The following is a 17313-nucleotide window of genomic DNA, read 5'->3' as shown; positions in this document are numbered from 1 at the left end:
CTGTGATTTGTCTTGTCAACCTCTTCAAAGAATATAAGTTTTTAACTTCAGTGAGGTTCAATTTATCATTTTTTTCCTTTCATAAATGATGATTTTGGTGTCAAGACTAAGAACTATTTGCCTAGCACTAGATCTTGAACATTTTTCTCCCATATTTTTTTCCTAAAAGTTTTATAGTTTTACATCTTATGTTTAAGTCCCATTTGGGTCAATTTTTATATTAAGTATGGGGTTTAAGTCGTGGTTCCTTATTTTGCCAATGATTGTCTGCTCTGGACATTCCTTCCTCCATTGAATTGTTTTTGCACATATGTGAAAAATTCAGTTGGGGATATTTGTGTGGGTTTATTTCTGTGTTTTCTGTTCTGTTCCATTGATCTGTGTGTTAGTGGGCACACTGCCTGCCAATACCTCTGTCTTGGTTACTGTATCTATATAGTAAGCTTTAATGTTGGGTAGAGTGATTCATCCCACTTTTTTATTTTTTTTAGTCAAATTTGTTTTAGCTGTTCTACAGGTTGTACCTTTCCATGTAAATTTTAAAATATGTTGTCTCCAGCTCCAAAAAAATCTTGCTGAGGTTTTACTAGGAATTACATTAATTCTCCATAGCAATTTGGAGAGAATTAACATCTTTCTATCCTGAGTCTTCCGATCCATGAACATGGTATATCTCTATTTATTTAGATCTTCTTTGATTTTTTTCATCAGCATTTCATAATTTTCTGCATACAGATCCTGTGCATGTTTTGTTAAATGTATACTTAAATATTTTGTTGTCTTTGGAGTGACTGTAAATGACATTTGTTTTTAATTTCAGTTTCTGCATGTTTATTGTTACTATATGGAAATGTGATTGATTTCTGTATGTTGATTTTGTATCCTGTGACCTTGCTGAATTCACTTATTTGTTCTAGTTTTTGGATAAATTCCTTGGAATTTGCTTCCAATTTATGTGCATTTTATTTCACTTTCTTGCCTTATTTTACTAGCTAGAACATTTAGTACTATGATGAATGAATGTGGTGAGAGTGGACATGTTTGCTTGTTCCCAGTCTTAAAGGGAAAGCATTTAGCCTTCCACAGTGAATGTGACATTAGCCATAGGATTTTTGTATATATTTTCCTTCTCTTTTGTGTGTGTGTATATATATATATATATTTTTCAAAATGAGATCATTCCCTTCTATTCCTAACTTTCTGAGAAGTTTTAAAATTAATAGGTTTTGGATTCTGTCAAATGTTTTTTCCTTGTCAATTGATATGATCACAAGATTTTTCTTCTTTACCTTGTTGATATGGTAGATTACATTGATTGATTTTCTAATGCTAACCAGTTTTACATACCTAGAATAGATATTTCTTGGGCATGGTTTACAATCATTTTTGCACATTCTTGGATTCAGTTTCGTAATATTTTGTTGGGGATATTTTGCATCTAAGTTCGTGAGAGATATCAGTCTGTTGTTTTATGAATTGTCTTTGGTTTTTGCGTCAAGGTAATAATAGCTTAATAAAATAAATTGGAAAATTTTTCTTCTTTTTGGAAGAAATTGTGTAGAATTGGTGCTAATTCGTCTTTAAGCATTTGTTGTTTTTGTTTGTTGGTTTGGTTTGGTTTGGGTTTTTTTTTGCGGTACGCAGGCCTCTCACTGCTGTGGCCTCTCCCGTTGCGGAGCACAGGCTCCCGACGCGCAGGCTCAGCGGCCATGGCTCACGGGCCCAGCCGCTCTGCAGCACATGGGATCTTCCCGGACCAGGGCACGAACCCGTGTCCCCTGCATCGGCAGGCGGACTCTCAACCACTGTGCCACCAGGGAAGCCCTTCTTTAAGCATTTGATAGAATTTTCCAGTGAGACCATCTAGGCTTGGAGATTTCTTTTGGGGGAGATTTAAAATTATAAACTTAACTCCCTTAATAGTTATAAGGCTATTCAAATTATCTGTTTCCTGTGGGTGAGTTGTGGTAGTTGTGATTTTCAAGAAGCTGATTCATTTCATTTAAATTTCAAGTTTATATGTGTAGAGTTCATATTATTCCCTTACCACAATTTTAATGTCTGCAGAGTCCATAGAGATATCTCCTGTTTCTTTCTGATATTGGTAATATGTGTCCTTTATCTTTTTTCTTGCTAGAGGTTTGTCAATTTTTTCTTGTCAAAGAACTAGTTCCTTTTCCATCAATTTTCTCAATTATATTTCTGTTTTCAACTTCATTTATTTCTGCTCATTATGATTTCCTTCCTTCTGCTTGCTTTGGGTTGATTTTGCTCTTCTTTTTCTAGTTTCTTGAGGTAGAAATTAGGTTATTGATTTGAGATCTTTCCTAGTTTCTTATGTAGTATAGAGTGCTATAAATTTTCCTCCTACTATTGCTTTAGCTATGTCCCACATATTTTGATGTTTTATTTTCATTCAGTTCTATGTGTTTTTAAAGTTTTTTGAATCTTCCTCTGTGATCCATAGATTATTTAGAAGTGAGTTGTTTAATTTCCATGTTTAGAGATTTTTCTTATAATAGCAAAGAAAAGCTACAGTATGGCCAGAACTTCCATGTTAAGGATGAGCAAGATGAAAAGACAATATATGGCAACCACACAAGTATCCTACCAAAAGAAAAGGGAGAGGAAGGAGGGAATAAAAAACCGTAGCCCGTAAACAGGATGAATCACTATAGTAGTGGGTTTGGAAGACAGAGAAGCAGAGAAGCGTTCTTTCCTTTTTTATGTTCTGTAATGGTATAAAGACTGTGAGAACAGAACCATCTGTTCCGTGACCCTTTGAAAAGTTTCATCAGTCAAATTATGTGAGACTGGTGATGTTTGAAGGATATTTAGTTATTTGGCAGGTTTTGCATTTTTTCATATTTATGATTTCTTTGAATCATTTTTAAAGTCATGAGTATCAATACTTCATAGTATTCTTTCATAAATATTTTGTAATATTTTTATAACTTACGTTCCTCTGTAAGCAAGGTTTTATCTATTATATCAATGGTAATTTATATATCTTGAATTTTTTTCTTGATTATACTTATGAGTTAATAATTAAACAGCATATTAATTAGCTTGCAAAGGTAGGAGTCTTTTCTATTGTGGTAAAATACACATAACATGAAATTTTCCATTTTAACTATTTTTAATTGTATAATTCAGTGGCATCAAATATATTCACATTGTTGGTGTTGTACAGCCATCACCACCATCCATTTCCAGAACTTTTCATCTTCCCAAACAGAAACTCTGTCCCATTAAACAATAACGTCCCATTCTCCCCTCCCCCAGCCCCTGGAAACCACCATCTACTTTCTGTCTCTATGATTTTTGACTACTCTAGGGATCTCACAGGAGTGAAATCATACAATATTTGTCTTTTTGTGTCTGGCTGATTTCACTTAACTTCATATTTTAAAGGTTTCTTTTTTCCTTTAATTGGTAAGTTTAGCCTATTTATATTTATGCTTGTGAGAGATGTTTGGTCTCAGTCCTATTGACTTGTATTTTATATGGTGTGTTTAAATTTTTACAGGGTGCCTTAGAACTGCAGAAATGCATTCTTCATTTTTTATACTCCCCTTGACTTGGCCTGTCTCTACCGATTTAGGAAAAATAACCTTGACCCTTATCACTACACAGTGATTTAGTCTCTTATCAGCTGCAGACAGTCTCTCCAAGGTTAACATTATCTCGTTCCAGAAGGCATTCAGCCCTTCAGCACTTCTCCCCTCTCCGTCTTCTCCTTTTCTGTCCCTGGTGGCATCTGGGTCTGGGGGGCCAGACTGAGCATCACAGCAGTGAGGGTGGGCGGGGTGGCGCTTGCTCTGTGCTGTCCTCTGAGCCCTCTCTGGCCTGCACTGGCATCAGCTGCTGACATCTGAGGTCCTCTCCAGGGCCTCACCTCCAGATCTAGCTGCTTGGGGTTCTCCTATCTCTTCTAGGGACTTCTTGGGGTACAAATGAATTCTAGGGCCCCTCATGCCCCACATGTCCCTTTTGAGTGTAGATATGGGGGAAGCATCTCAGACCCCTCACCCTAAATGTGCCCTTTGTCACTTTCACTGCCTTGTAGCGGCCCCACCTGAACTCCAGGCAACTTGAAGACCAGGCTCCAGACACAGGGCACGCATCCCCAGATGCTCACAAACACGTCTCGGATTCCTGCAGCCAAGTAACCCTTATCTCAGCCTGATGTCAGAGGGGTGAGGTGCTGGGCTTCTGAGAAGAGACCCAGGCTGAATTCTGACCCTCCAAGTCTGCTTCCTGCCCACTCAAGGCACCACTGTCTCTTTCTTTCTGGAAACTCTGTTCTTAGGTCACATTCCTTGTCATCTTCCCTCCCGCAAGTCCTCCAAACGCCCCAGGACTCATCCTCCTCCCAGGATCCAGAACAAGGCCATGGCAGGAACTCAGAGAACATTTGCTGAATGCTGGTCTGAGCAGGGTCTTTATTGCAAATTGAACATTCTGTGTGTGACAGCCCAATTCGGTTAGCCGAAGTCATCTAATTAATAGTTTCACAATTCAGTTATTGTTTTTTAAAAGTCATCTACTATTTTTATGAGCCAGTTATTCTATTTCTTATTGCTGAGTTCATCAGGACCTCAGGTGGAGATCCTCAATGGTGTATTTTGGAGGAGGACCTTGATTTTATGACTGTCTCATTCTTTCCAGAGCCTGGTAGAATTTTTTTCTTGATACTTACAGCTGCATTTATTACCGGCCCTCTAATCTCCAAATGGAAAGCATCCAGTAACCAAGCCAACACTAATTAGGAAGCCACAGCCCTCAGAGGAGCCCCACCGTAACCAGGGCAACCCTGATTTAGCTTCACTGTGATGAATAATAAATTAGGAGAGGACACAGCCTTTGGCTGGGGCTGTTGGGAACGCCTGGCTTTAAAGATGAAAGGAAACTTAGCTGAAAGTACACAGGCCCACTCGGGGTCTCCTCGCCACCCTCTCCTTCAGGCTTCCATTGTTGCTGAAAGGTGTAGGTTTTATTCTACTAATCGTGGGTCAAGAATAGTCGGCCTCTCTGGGCTTCACAAGGAAGTTAGCGTCTGACTGTTCTTTGTCGTTTGTTGTGATGACACAGAACTGTTCCCTTTGTAGTAACACAATTCTTTTTCAATTCACCTGCATGTGAATTTGCCATTATCATCAGTAAACAGATTTCATGGCTAACGCAGCAGCCTGACTCCAAACCACAAAGTTCCCTAGCAAAGAAGACATGCTCAGCAAAATAAAAATTGATATGTTTACAGTAAGCCAATGGTGGTTGCATACAAATACTTATCTGTCCTGTGTACTTGCATTCATTGGGTGATACATTTTCACACAGAGGCAGAGCCACACGTCTGGAATGTTCGGGTGCCAGGGATGTGGCAATGACAAGTCAGACAAGTGCTGGCTCTGCATTCCGTGTGTGGCTCATGTTCTAGGCAGAGAGGTGAGTGACAGACGAGCCAACAGGAGAGTCAGGTAACAGGAAGGGCTACAAGGAAAGGAGCAAGGAGATGTGCCGAGGTGGCCCAGTCTTCTCTGAGCAGGTGACAGGTGGGCTGGGGCCTGAGTGATGCAGGGAAGCTCCCTGGGGAGGGGGTGCTTCAGGTCCGAGGGTAACCGGAGTTTGAGAGATGGAAGCCCAGGGGCATGCGGGGCGCAGAGCTGGCAGCCTCAGCCCAGGCTGAGTGTCCCTCTGGTCTCCGGGGACTTGGAAGGACTCAGACCCTGGGATTTCTCTCCGCTGGACCTGACACCTGCCTCGGGAAGTCCTCTGGTGGTTTCATCCATGTGACTTCATGGCTGGGCCACTTCGGGACCTCTTCGCATCTCTCCAGTCTCCAGCTACCCGCTGTATAATGTTGCCTCGTCCGTGTACATAAATTTGGGTGAAAGCCGTGGGCAGGGTCGATTCGCTGCCCTGCCTCCCATGACTGTTCACAGAAATGTAGCAAGAACTGGGAGGTTAACGTCATCTCTCCCGACATCGTGAACCCCCATACATCACCTGGCACTCCTCGAGAGACCCCCCAGGTATCCACACACGTAGGGTTTTTCTCTTGCCTTCTGAGTGGGGCTGCGTGTGTCCGGGGGGACAGAGCAGGGTGGGAGCTGGGAGTGCGTCGGTGTCAGACGTGATGAATCCTCTTCTCCACCCTCCCCAGAGCACCCGCCTTTCTCTTGCGGAGATGCCGAAGTGGGGGAGGCCTGGGGAGGGAGCTGGGGGTCCAAGGCCAGCCTCTCAGGTGACCCTCTGTCCCCTAGCCCTCACCCTGGCCCCAGAGGCACCTGCTGAGCCGGGCTGACTGGGCCAGTGAGTTAGCGGGCCTCTAGTATCCGCCGGAAGTGTGGTCTCCAGAAGAAAAAGTGGTGATTGAAACTGGCCGTTCTTGAGGGTGTTAGTGGCTCACCTGACGGGAGCACCAGTCACACTGGTGTCTGCGTCCCCCAGAGCCCCTAGATGCCCATTGTCAGAGCAGCAGGCTCACCAGGAAGAAAGGCGTGGGCGCCGAGATGCCGAGCTAGGAGTCCGGCTGTAGAAGATGGAGGGCGGGGCAAGGTGGGGTGGGTAGGGCACCTCCCCTCTCGGAAAGGAGAAAACTAGTAAACTGGTTTACCAGTTTACTAGTTTTTACTAGAAACTAGTAAAAACATTCTTTCTTGGTGGATGGTTTTGTTATGGTTTAGGATGAACAAATACTAGTGGACAGGCATTTGTGTCTGGAAACAGAGTGATTTGGTGGGGGGTTGCTGAGCCTGAGGGAGCCGGCAGCCCTGCAGTCGCCCCCCAAAGCTGGGGGCCTGGAGGGGAAGCAGCCCCCCACAATTCCTCCTTCCCCAGTTCTCCCGGTGGGCTCTTTGGAGTGTTCGGCGTGGAAGACATGATGGATGTTATTTTAAAAAGAAGGGGGGGGGGAGGGCTTCCCTGGTGGCGCAGTGGTTGAGAGTCCGCCTGCCGATGCAGGGGACATGGGTTCGTGCCCCGGTCCCGGAAGATCCCCCATGCCGCGGAGCGGCTGGGCCCGTGGGCTATGGCCGCTGAGCCTGTGCGTCCGGAGCCTGTGCTCCACGGCGGGAGAGCCCACAACAGTGAGAGGCCCGCGTACCGCAAAAAAAAAAAAAAAAGAAGAAGAAGGAGGGGGAGAAAGGAGGGAGGAGGAGGGGAGGGATGCGGGCAACTTAGTCCCCTCCCGTGAGGGTGGCGACAGGCAGGGGAAGATTACAGGCTGAGAAACCACGCAGGAGAGGGGCCATTTCATTTTCTAAGACACTATTTCCCAAGTTAACTTGACCCCAGAACCTCATTTAGGTCCTTGGCGATGTTTCTGTTATTCCAAACACTGCTGCTGCAACACATCCCTGCTTGGGTCTCTCTGGAAGAAAAATGCTAAATGCGTCTCATTTTCCTGTTAACCAGCCCTTTCTCCATTTCCGCCAGCCAAGTCGGGCTCTGCTTTGATTACAGTGCTAACTAATGACGTTTCAGAGTCTGGCCTAAAAAAACATGACTCTATGTCATTAACAAAAGGCAGGGAGGAGGTGAAGGCCCCACTCCCGCTGGTCCAGAAGAGGCATCTGCATCCAACCAGTTCCACGCCTCTCCTGTGACTGGGACATCTCAAGAATAGCAGTCTCGTTTCCCTGATCAACAGGGAGGCTGATGTGAACAGTCATAATTTACCAACTTCTGCCGTCCTTGAGAGTGTCATTTGAACAAAAAGGTCTTGTAAAAACTCCCAAGTCTGTAGAAATTGTTGCTGTGTCCTATGAAGATAACCGCTGGCTCCCTGGCAGGAATGTTACAATGGCAACCTTCAGATTCTACACTCTTTAGACTGATTCTCTCTGTCTCTCTATCTCTGTCTCTCTCTGTGTCTCTGTGTCTCTGTCTCTGTCTCTCTGTCTGTCTCTGTTTGTCTTTGTCTCTCTCTGTCTCTCTCGCAGTGGCACTCACATGATGAAACATTAAAAGTCTATGCCTCTGTTACATTTATTATTCTACAAATAATTTGAGCATCTGTTGCAGAGGCAACAGCTAAATTAGCAAACAGACTCTGACAAAATGAAGACCAAAATAAAGGTAAAATATCTGATGATATAAATAAAAAGCAGGTACTGTTTTTTTCCCTAAAAGCTCAGGGAAGATTTAAAAGCTTAATTTTATGATTTCTATAATAAAAGTTGTATCTCTGGAATTAGATACCTTTTTTCCTTAAACGTTTTATACACACACACAATTTAAAAAAAAACACACAAAACCCTAGATTCTCAACAGATTTGGGGTTTTAAGGGAATTTTGTTAATGGATGTTCGCATTGACCCTGTGATACACGTTCCAAAGTGCAATGAAAGAGAATGGAGCAGCTCTTTGCTTTCATCAGCAGCGTGCCCATATCCTAACGCACTTTAGTGATGTAGAGAGTGGAATTCAGAAACACTGGTCAGTCATCACCATCAGGCTTCCTTGACAGAATGAAATAGCATAATGAAAGCAACGTAGGGACAAAAACAACGTCAGTTTAGAGGTGGAAATTTAAGTTGTAATGAGTTTGGAAAGACTCCGAAGAACAAGCCAAATGGGAACTTTTGGGGCCCTGGCCTCCCTGAAGCCACAGAGAGGAAAGCTGGTCAAACCTGGCCTTGGGACCCTCCTCCCCTAGTGTCAGGCTGGGCAGTGCTGGAGCATCACACACCCGGGCCCCTGTGCCAGCACCCAGCCCACAACACCCAGCAAGTGCCAGGAGTCAGGCTGACCGCCAGGCTACCTGGTATCCAGTCTCTATGTAACCAAAGCTCTATTTCCCCTTTTCTCAGAGTAAAGGGTTCCAAGGCGAAGTGAGACACAGCTTCAAAGTTAGTGGACCAAGGGCTGGGGCCTGGCTGCTGAGAGGTTTGGGGACAGCCTCCCTGCCCAGTGATTAGCACTTATCAGCCTGGCCTTCCGCTCCCAAGATGCCCAGGACTCGCCCCGAGTCAGGGGGTTGGGGGGGTTCAGAGGGGTGCCGGGCAGCACACCAGAAGGGTCCAGGGTGCTGGGGCCGAGGAGTGGCCTTCCCATCACACGGAGGCTTGCAGCCGGGCTGCCTGTCCTGCTCCCGTCCTGGCTGGAGTTTCCGGTCACAGCACACGCCCAGAGGTCTGCATCCGGCCGGGTGCATCTGCACCCAGCACACCCCTGCCTTACCCTTACTGTCCTGCAGATGGTGTGTGTATGTTTGCCATTTTACTACAGAACAAACTATAGTGATAAAAGCGAAATGCAGAAGTCATCTGAGGGAAAGACTGGAGAAATATGTTGATTTTTACTCTTCCCATTGTGACGGAGAAATTTGAATAACTGCATATTTTACAGAAGAACATTTTCTATTACATCCTGTGATCTTGAGCGTTAGGAGTAATGCTTGATACGTATTCCATACCCCCGAGATTCACTCTAGGATATGCATTAATACATTTGAAGTACAGGTGTTTATTGAAAATATACTCAAGGATGAGATGAATTAGGGTAACAGGTGGTTGGAGAAGGATTTATCATGCTTTAAGTTGCAAGCCTGTTTTGGAATATACCCAGGATTTGTTTTAACCAGGTACGGCCGGATGACAGACACAGAAACAGCTGCCTTGAAAGAAGAGTGTTATTCACAGTTTCTAAGAAGAGGGGGCAGCCCAGGCCAGGCAGGGCCACACGGGGAAGCACCAGGGCCAGTCAGGAGGCAGACGGAGCAAAGGGAAGGTATGGGCATGAGCCTTTATTGTGGTTTTCATGGAAGGAATGGGGGAGGCAGGGTAGGTGCTCAGAGCAAGCTTAGGATCGGCTGGTTTGAATAGAGCCAGCAGACTCGGGCCTGAGGGTTGTCCCTAGTTGTTAGTTCCCTGGCCCTGGGGTGTTTAGGGTGGGGGACTACTGGCTTGGAGTGTGAGAGATAAAGGAGGTGGCTGGGGTGTGGGTGCTGGATTTGCAGTTCACATGAAAGGCAGGCTCCTAGGCCAGCTGTTCCCTATCCAGGAACTAGCCAGCCCTGGAAAGGCACTCCCTCCAGGATGAACAAGGCTCCAAGATGTCAAAGCATTACAAAATACAGAAAATAGAAAACATAATGATTACAAAACCTCCTTGAAGCCTTTAAGAGCCAATGGGATTAACCAAAGTGACACTTTTGCATCCATCTTCCTTCCTATCATTCTTCATCTATCGGTTTATTTCCGAGCTGGCTGGGAGCAGCCACCCCATGCAGGCCCTGCATAGCCCCGGGGGATGCAGAGGGAAAAGGCAGCCCTTGTCCTGGGACTGTGCCCTGTCACTTTGATGGGGTGGCAGTTGAGTAAAGTGCCCTGCAGAAGGATCAGTGCTCTGGGAGAAATGTGCATGGGGAGCAGGAGACTTGAGTTTCAGGGGGATTCAGTCCCTCTGGAGTGGCAGAGAAGGCTGCCCAGAATCGGGGGTGACGACCATAAAGTTATACACGGATTTGGGGCTGCACAGAGGTCATCACCCCAAACCCCTGCATTGTTCAAGGGTCACCTGTATTTTTTCTAGATATTCAGATTTACTGGCACAGTTAGTCCCAGCATTTTCTTCTCATTTTTAATCCCCCCTGCTCTTGTATTTATGTCACCTTTCTCATTCCTAATGCTGTTAGGGATATTAACTCTTTGCCCATCTCCTGAAAATATATCCAGGAGCTCCAGACCCACAGCCTAGAAGCTTGGGGGCCTCAGTGGGAAACGTGTGTGTTCTGTTTGGCCCCAGGCCTCATTGGCCAGTTGTCCCCCATGCTTTGTCTGGGTCTGTCTTTTGTTTTGAGACTTCACAGATTCTGAGACTCTTGATTTGCTTTTCAAAGGACTCCACACATCCATGTTTCTGCAACCATTCTTTTATATATTCCTGTATTTTTATTGTTTTAATTTAGATGATCAGTCAAATATATTTTATCTTTAAAGACATACAGATGGCCAACAGGCACATGAAAAGATTCTCAATGTAACTAATTGTTAGAGAAATGCTAATCAAAACTACAATGAGGTATCATCTAACACCGGGCAGAATAACTATCATCAAAAAGTCTACAAATAATAAATGCTGGAGAGCGTGTGGAGAAAAGGGAACCCTCCCACACGGTTGGTGGGAATGTAAATTGGTGCAGCCACTATGGAGAACAGTATGGAGGGTCCTCAAAAAACTAAAAATAGAGTTGCCATATGATCCAGCAATCCGACTCCTGGGCATATACCCAGACTAACTATAATTCGAAGAGATATATGTACCCCAGTATTCATAGCAGCACTGTTTACAATAGCCAAGACATGGAAACAACCTAAATGTCCATCGACAGATGAATGGATAAAGAAGATATATATATATATATATCCAGTGGTACATGTATACAATGGAATATTAGCCATAAAAAAGAATGAAATAATGCCATTTGCAGCAATATGGATGGACCTAGAGATTATCTTACTAAGTGAAATAAGTCAGAAGGAGAAAGACAATATCATATGATACCACTTATATGTGGAATCTAAAATAGAGCACAAATGAGCATATCAACAAAACAGACTCATAGATAACAGACTGGTGGTTGCCAGTTGGGACGGGGCCAGGGGAGGAATGGATTGGGAGTTTGGGGTTAGCAGATGCAAGCTATTATATATAGGATGGATAAACAACAAGGTCCTACTGTATAGCACTGGAAACTATAGTCAATATCCTGTGATAAACCATAATGGAAAAGAATATGAAAAAGAATATATATGTGTAACTGAGCCACTTTGCTGTACAACAGAAATTAACGTAACGTAAATCAACTCTACATCAATAAAAACAAAAAAAATTTCTCTTTTTATGTTTTTGAGACAACTGTAGATGAACAGCCTATTATGCCAGCACCCTTTATTAGCAAACTATCTTTTTCCTACTGCATTGAAATGCTTCTCATATACTGGATTCCTGTAGATTATCAGTCTAATTTCTGAAACTATTCTATCCTATCGAACTCTTAGTCTATTTTTAAGCTGTTACCTTAGTGTTTTGATAATAGCATCTGGATAATTAATTTAATGTCTGTTAAGGCATCCACTCCTCCTATCATTCTTTTCCAGTTTGGGGGGGATAATTCTTGCACACTTATTATTCCAAATAGTCTTTAAAATACTTTTGCCCAGTTCTATCCACTCCACTGGGACTCTGCTTGGGTACCCGCGCACCTGTGCGTCCCTGGGAAGGACCAGCATTTTCAGGATGTCACAGATTTCTACTTGGGAGCCGATTGTGCCCTCCACGGATTCAGGCCATATGTATCAGTCCGGGTTCTAAGTTGTGAAGAAACCAACTTGAGCTATTTTCCTCCTGAAGGAATTATTATAGGACCCTCAATAGCTCAGAGTCTCCAGAATGGCCAGAAATCATGTTTGGGGACTACAACGCCAGGAAAGGAGTGATGTCCAAAATCACACCAAGGAACTGCTTGCTGTGAGGGGGACCCTGTCATCACCCCTGGGTTTGTGGCTGACCCCGCTGACTGTGGGCTCTGGACGCTGCCCCCAGAACCCCAGATACTGCCCTTCGGGAAGGAGCACATGTCTGCTACTTGCAGGGCCAGAGTGGAGCTGGTTCAGTGCAAGCCTCTTTGCATCCCAAGCTCCCACCTAGAGTCTCCTGCAGGCTTGTCATGTCCCATGTGGGGGAGCCTGGGGCGTCTGCCTGCTCTCTCGCTGCAAGGCCGCCTGGGGAAGCCTTTCTGGTAAAAGTGGAAGACTCGTAACGAAGAGATTCCTCAAACTGGGAGGAAGGCTCAGTGGTAGCGGGCAGCCAGATAAAATGACCCACATCTCCTGTACCTGAGTTTTTGCCATTTAATAGCATTTTATACATAGCTTCACGTAGGTCATTAAATTGTCGTGTTTAATTTCTAAGTATCTTATATTTGTTATAATAGAATATTTTTTCTTTTTTTAATTGGTTGTTACTAGTATCATATTTTTTTAATTGTTTTTTAAAATTTTTAATTGGTTGTTACTAGCATTTTTTTAAATTGGTTGTTACTAGTATCATATTTATTATAACCAATGTAACAAATACTCTTTAATTCCCGTCATTTTTAGTATAGTCTCTTAGATTCTTTTAGATATTCAACCACATTTGAGAAGAAAGATAATTCCATCTTCTCCAATATTTACACAGCTTACAGTATTTTCTTATTTTATTAAATTAGCTAGAGTTTCTAAAACAATTGTGTAGAATTGTGGTCATGGGTGTGGATAACTGTCTCATTCCTGATCTTAGGGGCATTGCCTGCAGTATTTCTCCAGTTCAAATGATGTTTGCTTTTGACATTTGCTTGATAAAAGCCTTGTCAAACTTAAGTTGTTTTCTCATATTCTTAATTGACTTACAGTTTTTATTATGAACGCCTGCTAAATTTTATGCAGTGGTCTTATGATATTTATTTATAGGATCGCATGATTTTTCTCTTTTGATTTGTTGATGGAACAAATTTTCTTAATAGATTTACCACTGTTCTAGAATTCTGTTTCTAAAATGAGCCTTGGGTATTTTTCAGGGGAACCTAGGCTTTGGAAACAAGTAAATACGAAATGTTTAACAGAACAAAGTTTTACTTCTCCCTTTGCTATGTGGCCAGCCAGGCCTGGGGCTGCAGCAATCGGAATGCACACATTGACCAGTGAGGCTGCTAAGCTTCCAGGTTCTGGACGTGTTTTCAGGAGATGCTCTCTGAGTACAGAGCCAACCCTAAGGAAAGGGTAGCCAGAGACTGAGAAAGACAGCACTGAGACCATTTCAGTACCTGGCTGCCACCATACCTGAGTTCCAAACCTTGGACTCTGGTTTTGGTTTTATGAATCTACAAATTCCCTTTCTTGTTTAAGGCGTTTTGACTTGGGTTGTATAGTTCTCATTCAAGATTCCTTTTTAATACAGCCATGGAATAGAATTCCTTTAATATAGCATTGGATTCAATTGGCCAGTTTTTTGCTTAGAATATTTGTGGGTTTTTTTTTTTTTTTAATTGAAAGGAGAAATTGGCCTTTTGGTTGTTAGTGGGGGTGGGGAGCTTTTGTTTTTTCTTTTCAGAATTGCTGGTAAGGCTTTGCTAGCTTTATAAGGTAACTGTGGTGTTTTCTTCCTTGTCTCTTGGTCTGAAATTGTTTTAAAACGTAGGAATTATCTTTTCATTAAAGGTCAGAGTGAACTCAGCCTGAAATGCCATATTGGACTTTCCAATCTCTTATGGTTATTGATCTTTATGTTTACTGCATCTTATGGACTCAGTATCATAGTTTTATTTTGCTAGGAAATTATCCATGTCCTCTAGATTTTCAAATTTATGGCTGTAGAGCTGCCCATATTCTTCTAATCTCTACTATATTTATAGTTAAATCTCCTTTCTCATTCCTAGTGTTGTTTACTTTGGCTTTCTTTTTCAAAAATCAATCCTACCAAGGATTTGCATTATTATTATTATTTTTTTTGGTCTGTTCAAGAATCATCATTAGGCTTTATTCGTCCTAATACCTTTATGTCTATTCCATTAGTTTCACTTTTTATGTTTGTTAAATTTCTTTTTTTCTGTTTTCTATTATTTTGTTTTCATTCTTTTCCGAATTTAAGTTTTACATTTCATTTACTTTCAAGCAAGCCCATCGGTTTTTAACTTTTTCTATTGAGAAACACAAAACACATATAGGAAAGTGCACAAAACAAAAATATGTAGCTTAGCAATTCATCAAGAGTCAAATAACCATGTGACCTCCATTGAAGTCTAGAAATAAAGTGTCCCCAGCATCCCAAAGCCCTCCTTATGTACTCCCAGTTCACTGCCTCTCCACCCCCCCAAAGATAATCACTATGCTAATCTTTATGATAGTCACATCTTTAATTTTCTAAACAATTGTACCAGCTATGCATGCACCTCTGAACACTATAGTTTAATTTTGTGGGGTTTTTTTTTGTTTTTTTGCGGTAGGCGGGCCTCTCACTGTTGTGGCCTCTCCCGTTCCGGAGCACAGGCTCCGGACGCGCAGGCTCAGCGGCCATGGCTCACGGGCCCAGCCGCTCCGCGGCATGTGGGATCTTCCCGGACCGGGGCACGAACCCATGTCCCCTGCATCGGCAGGCGGACTCTCAACCACTGCGCCACCAGGGAAGCCCTTGTCTGGTTTTTTGAACTTCGTTTCAGTAGAAGTATTTCTTTTGTATCTGGCTCCCTGTGCTCAACATGCTGTGCGGTATACTCGTGGGGCATGTTGCTGTATTTATGTTCATTGCTTTATAATATTGCATGGTATGAATATAAAACAGTTTATTCATCCATTCTGCATTTGATGGACATTGAGCTCTTTCCTGTGTGAAGCTGTTTTAAGTAATGTTGCTATGAACTTTCCAGTACATGTTTTTTTGTAACCATTGCATGCATATCTGTTGGATATAGTCCTAGGATGGAGATATCTGTTGGGCATTATGTTAGATTGAGGTGCAATCTTTAACTTAAGTAGATAATGCCAAGCTGTTTTCCAACATTTCTGTCTCAATTCACACCCCACAGAAGTGTATGCATTCCTGTTGCTTCACATCCTTATCCTCACTTGGTATTGTCTATTGTCATTGTTCTTCAGTTTTAGCGATTCTGATGGGGATGTAATGACATCTCACTTTATTTTGATTTCTGTTTCTCAGAGTACTATTGTGGTGGGGCTCAATATCGCATGTTTCATAGGGGTTGTTTGTCTTTTTCTGAATATTTAAGACAGAGCTTTTTGTTTGTTTTGGATATAAGTCATCTGTCACTTACATGTGATGCAAAATCTCCTATTTTTACTCTCTTATGGGTATTGTTTGATGAAAAAAATTTTAATTACAAATAGTCAAACACAGGAATCATTTGTTTATTCTTAACACATTTTGAGCCATGTTTAAGAAGTGTTTCCCTATCCCAGGGTCATGAGGATATTCTCCTATCTTACCTTCTCACAGTTTTCTTGTTTGGACCTTCATGTATTCATTTATAATCCATGATAAAAATGCTTTAAAGAACATATATGTTTAATTAGGTCCTATTTGTTTATTTTTGTTATTTCCATTACTCTAAGAGATGGATCCAAAAAAATATTGCTACGATTTATGTCAAAGAGTGTTCTGCCTATGTTTTCCTCTAGGAGGTTTATAGTATCTGATTTTACATTTAGGTCTTTAATCCACTTTGAGTGTTTTTTTGTGTATGGTGTTAGAGAATGTTCTAATTTCATTCTTTTACATGTAGCTGTCCAATTTTCCCAGCACCACTTATTGAAGAGACTGTCTTTTCTCCATTGTGTATTCTTGCCTCCTTTGTCATAGATTAGTTGACCATAGGTGAGTGGGTTTATTTCTGGGCTTTCTATCCTATTTCATTGATCTGTATTTCTGCTTTTGTGCCAGTACCATACTGTTTTGATGACTGTAGCTTTGTAGTATAGTCTGAAGTCAGGGAGCCTGATTCTTCCACCACCGTTTTTCATTCTCAAGATTGTTCTTGCTATTTGAGGTCATTTGTGTTTCCATACAAATTAAAAAATTTTTTTGTTCTAGTTCTGTGAAAACTGCTATTGGTAATTTGATAGGGATTGCATTGAATCTGTAGATTGTCTTGGGTAGTATAGTCATTTTCACAATGTTGATTCTTCCAATCCAAGAACAGGGTATATCTCTCCATCTATTTGTATGGTTTTCTGCCTCCATCTCTCTATTGTTCAGGCAAAGGTAGTTTGGGTAAACATGTGGGTACTGGAAACCACATCATTGCCTGTATAGAGCACGCTGACATTATACAGGAGGGAGTGAAAGTCGTGCACACAACCTGGCCTCTGAAATGTTCTCATCCATCTCACAGCTGTCCCCAGGCTCTGCAGGCCACTGGGAGCCCATGGTTCCCTGTCACTCCAATACCGTCTCTGTCCCCATAGCCAGCCCCTTCCCATACTGTCTTACTCCTGCTTCAGACAAGAGAAAAATCAACCCCTAGAAATTTTATGTAGTTAGGCCTCCAATTCCAGAATAAATATTTTCTAGCAAAGAGGACCAGAAATAAAGTTCCATACAGGGATTTCAGCAATTTTGTTTCCTGTTCACTCTTGTTGTAAATCTCAGTGCCTTAAACAGTGGGCTGAGGGCGGGTGTGTAAGACACCTCGGGAGAAGGCCAAGAAGAGGCCCCTGCCCCGGGCTGCCTCAGGGGGAAATCAGTAGCCTCAGCTCCCCAGAGCTGGGCCTTGTCAAAGATGGACAGAGCTCTACCTCAAAGTGGTGAGGA

General features: G+C 42.7%; 1 protein-coding gene across 8 annotated transcripts in view; it reads left to right on the top strand.

Annotated features, from left to right (window-relative positions):
- Positions 1-17313, top strand: part of ENTREP2 (endosomal transmembrane epsin interactor 2) — a 363839-nt gene that overhangs the window by 279213 nt on the left and 67313 nt on the right. The window contains exon 1 of one of the 8 annotated variants that reach the window (XM_067699183.1): positions 15025-15210. The exons of the other annotated variants lie outside the window; for them this stretch is intronic. Within the exon in view, the coding sequence (XP_067555284.1) occupies positions 15091-15210 (120 nt within the window). The 5' untranslated portion in view covers positions 15025-15090. Of the gene's footprint in view, positions 1-15024; positions 15211-17313 lie in introns of those variants that run through there. 8 annotated transcript variants of the gene reach the window in all.

This window comes from Pseudorca crassidens, chromosome 1 (assembly GCF_039906515.1).
Source record: "Pseudorca crassidens isolate mPseCra1 chromosome 1, mPseCra1.hap1, whole genome shotgun sequence".
NCBI lineage: Eukaryota > Metazoa > Chordata > Mammalia > Artiodactyla > Delphinidae > Pseudorca > Pseudorca crassidens.
This window is presented reverse-complemented; position numbering and strand designations above follow the sequence as displayed.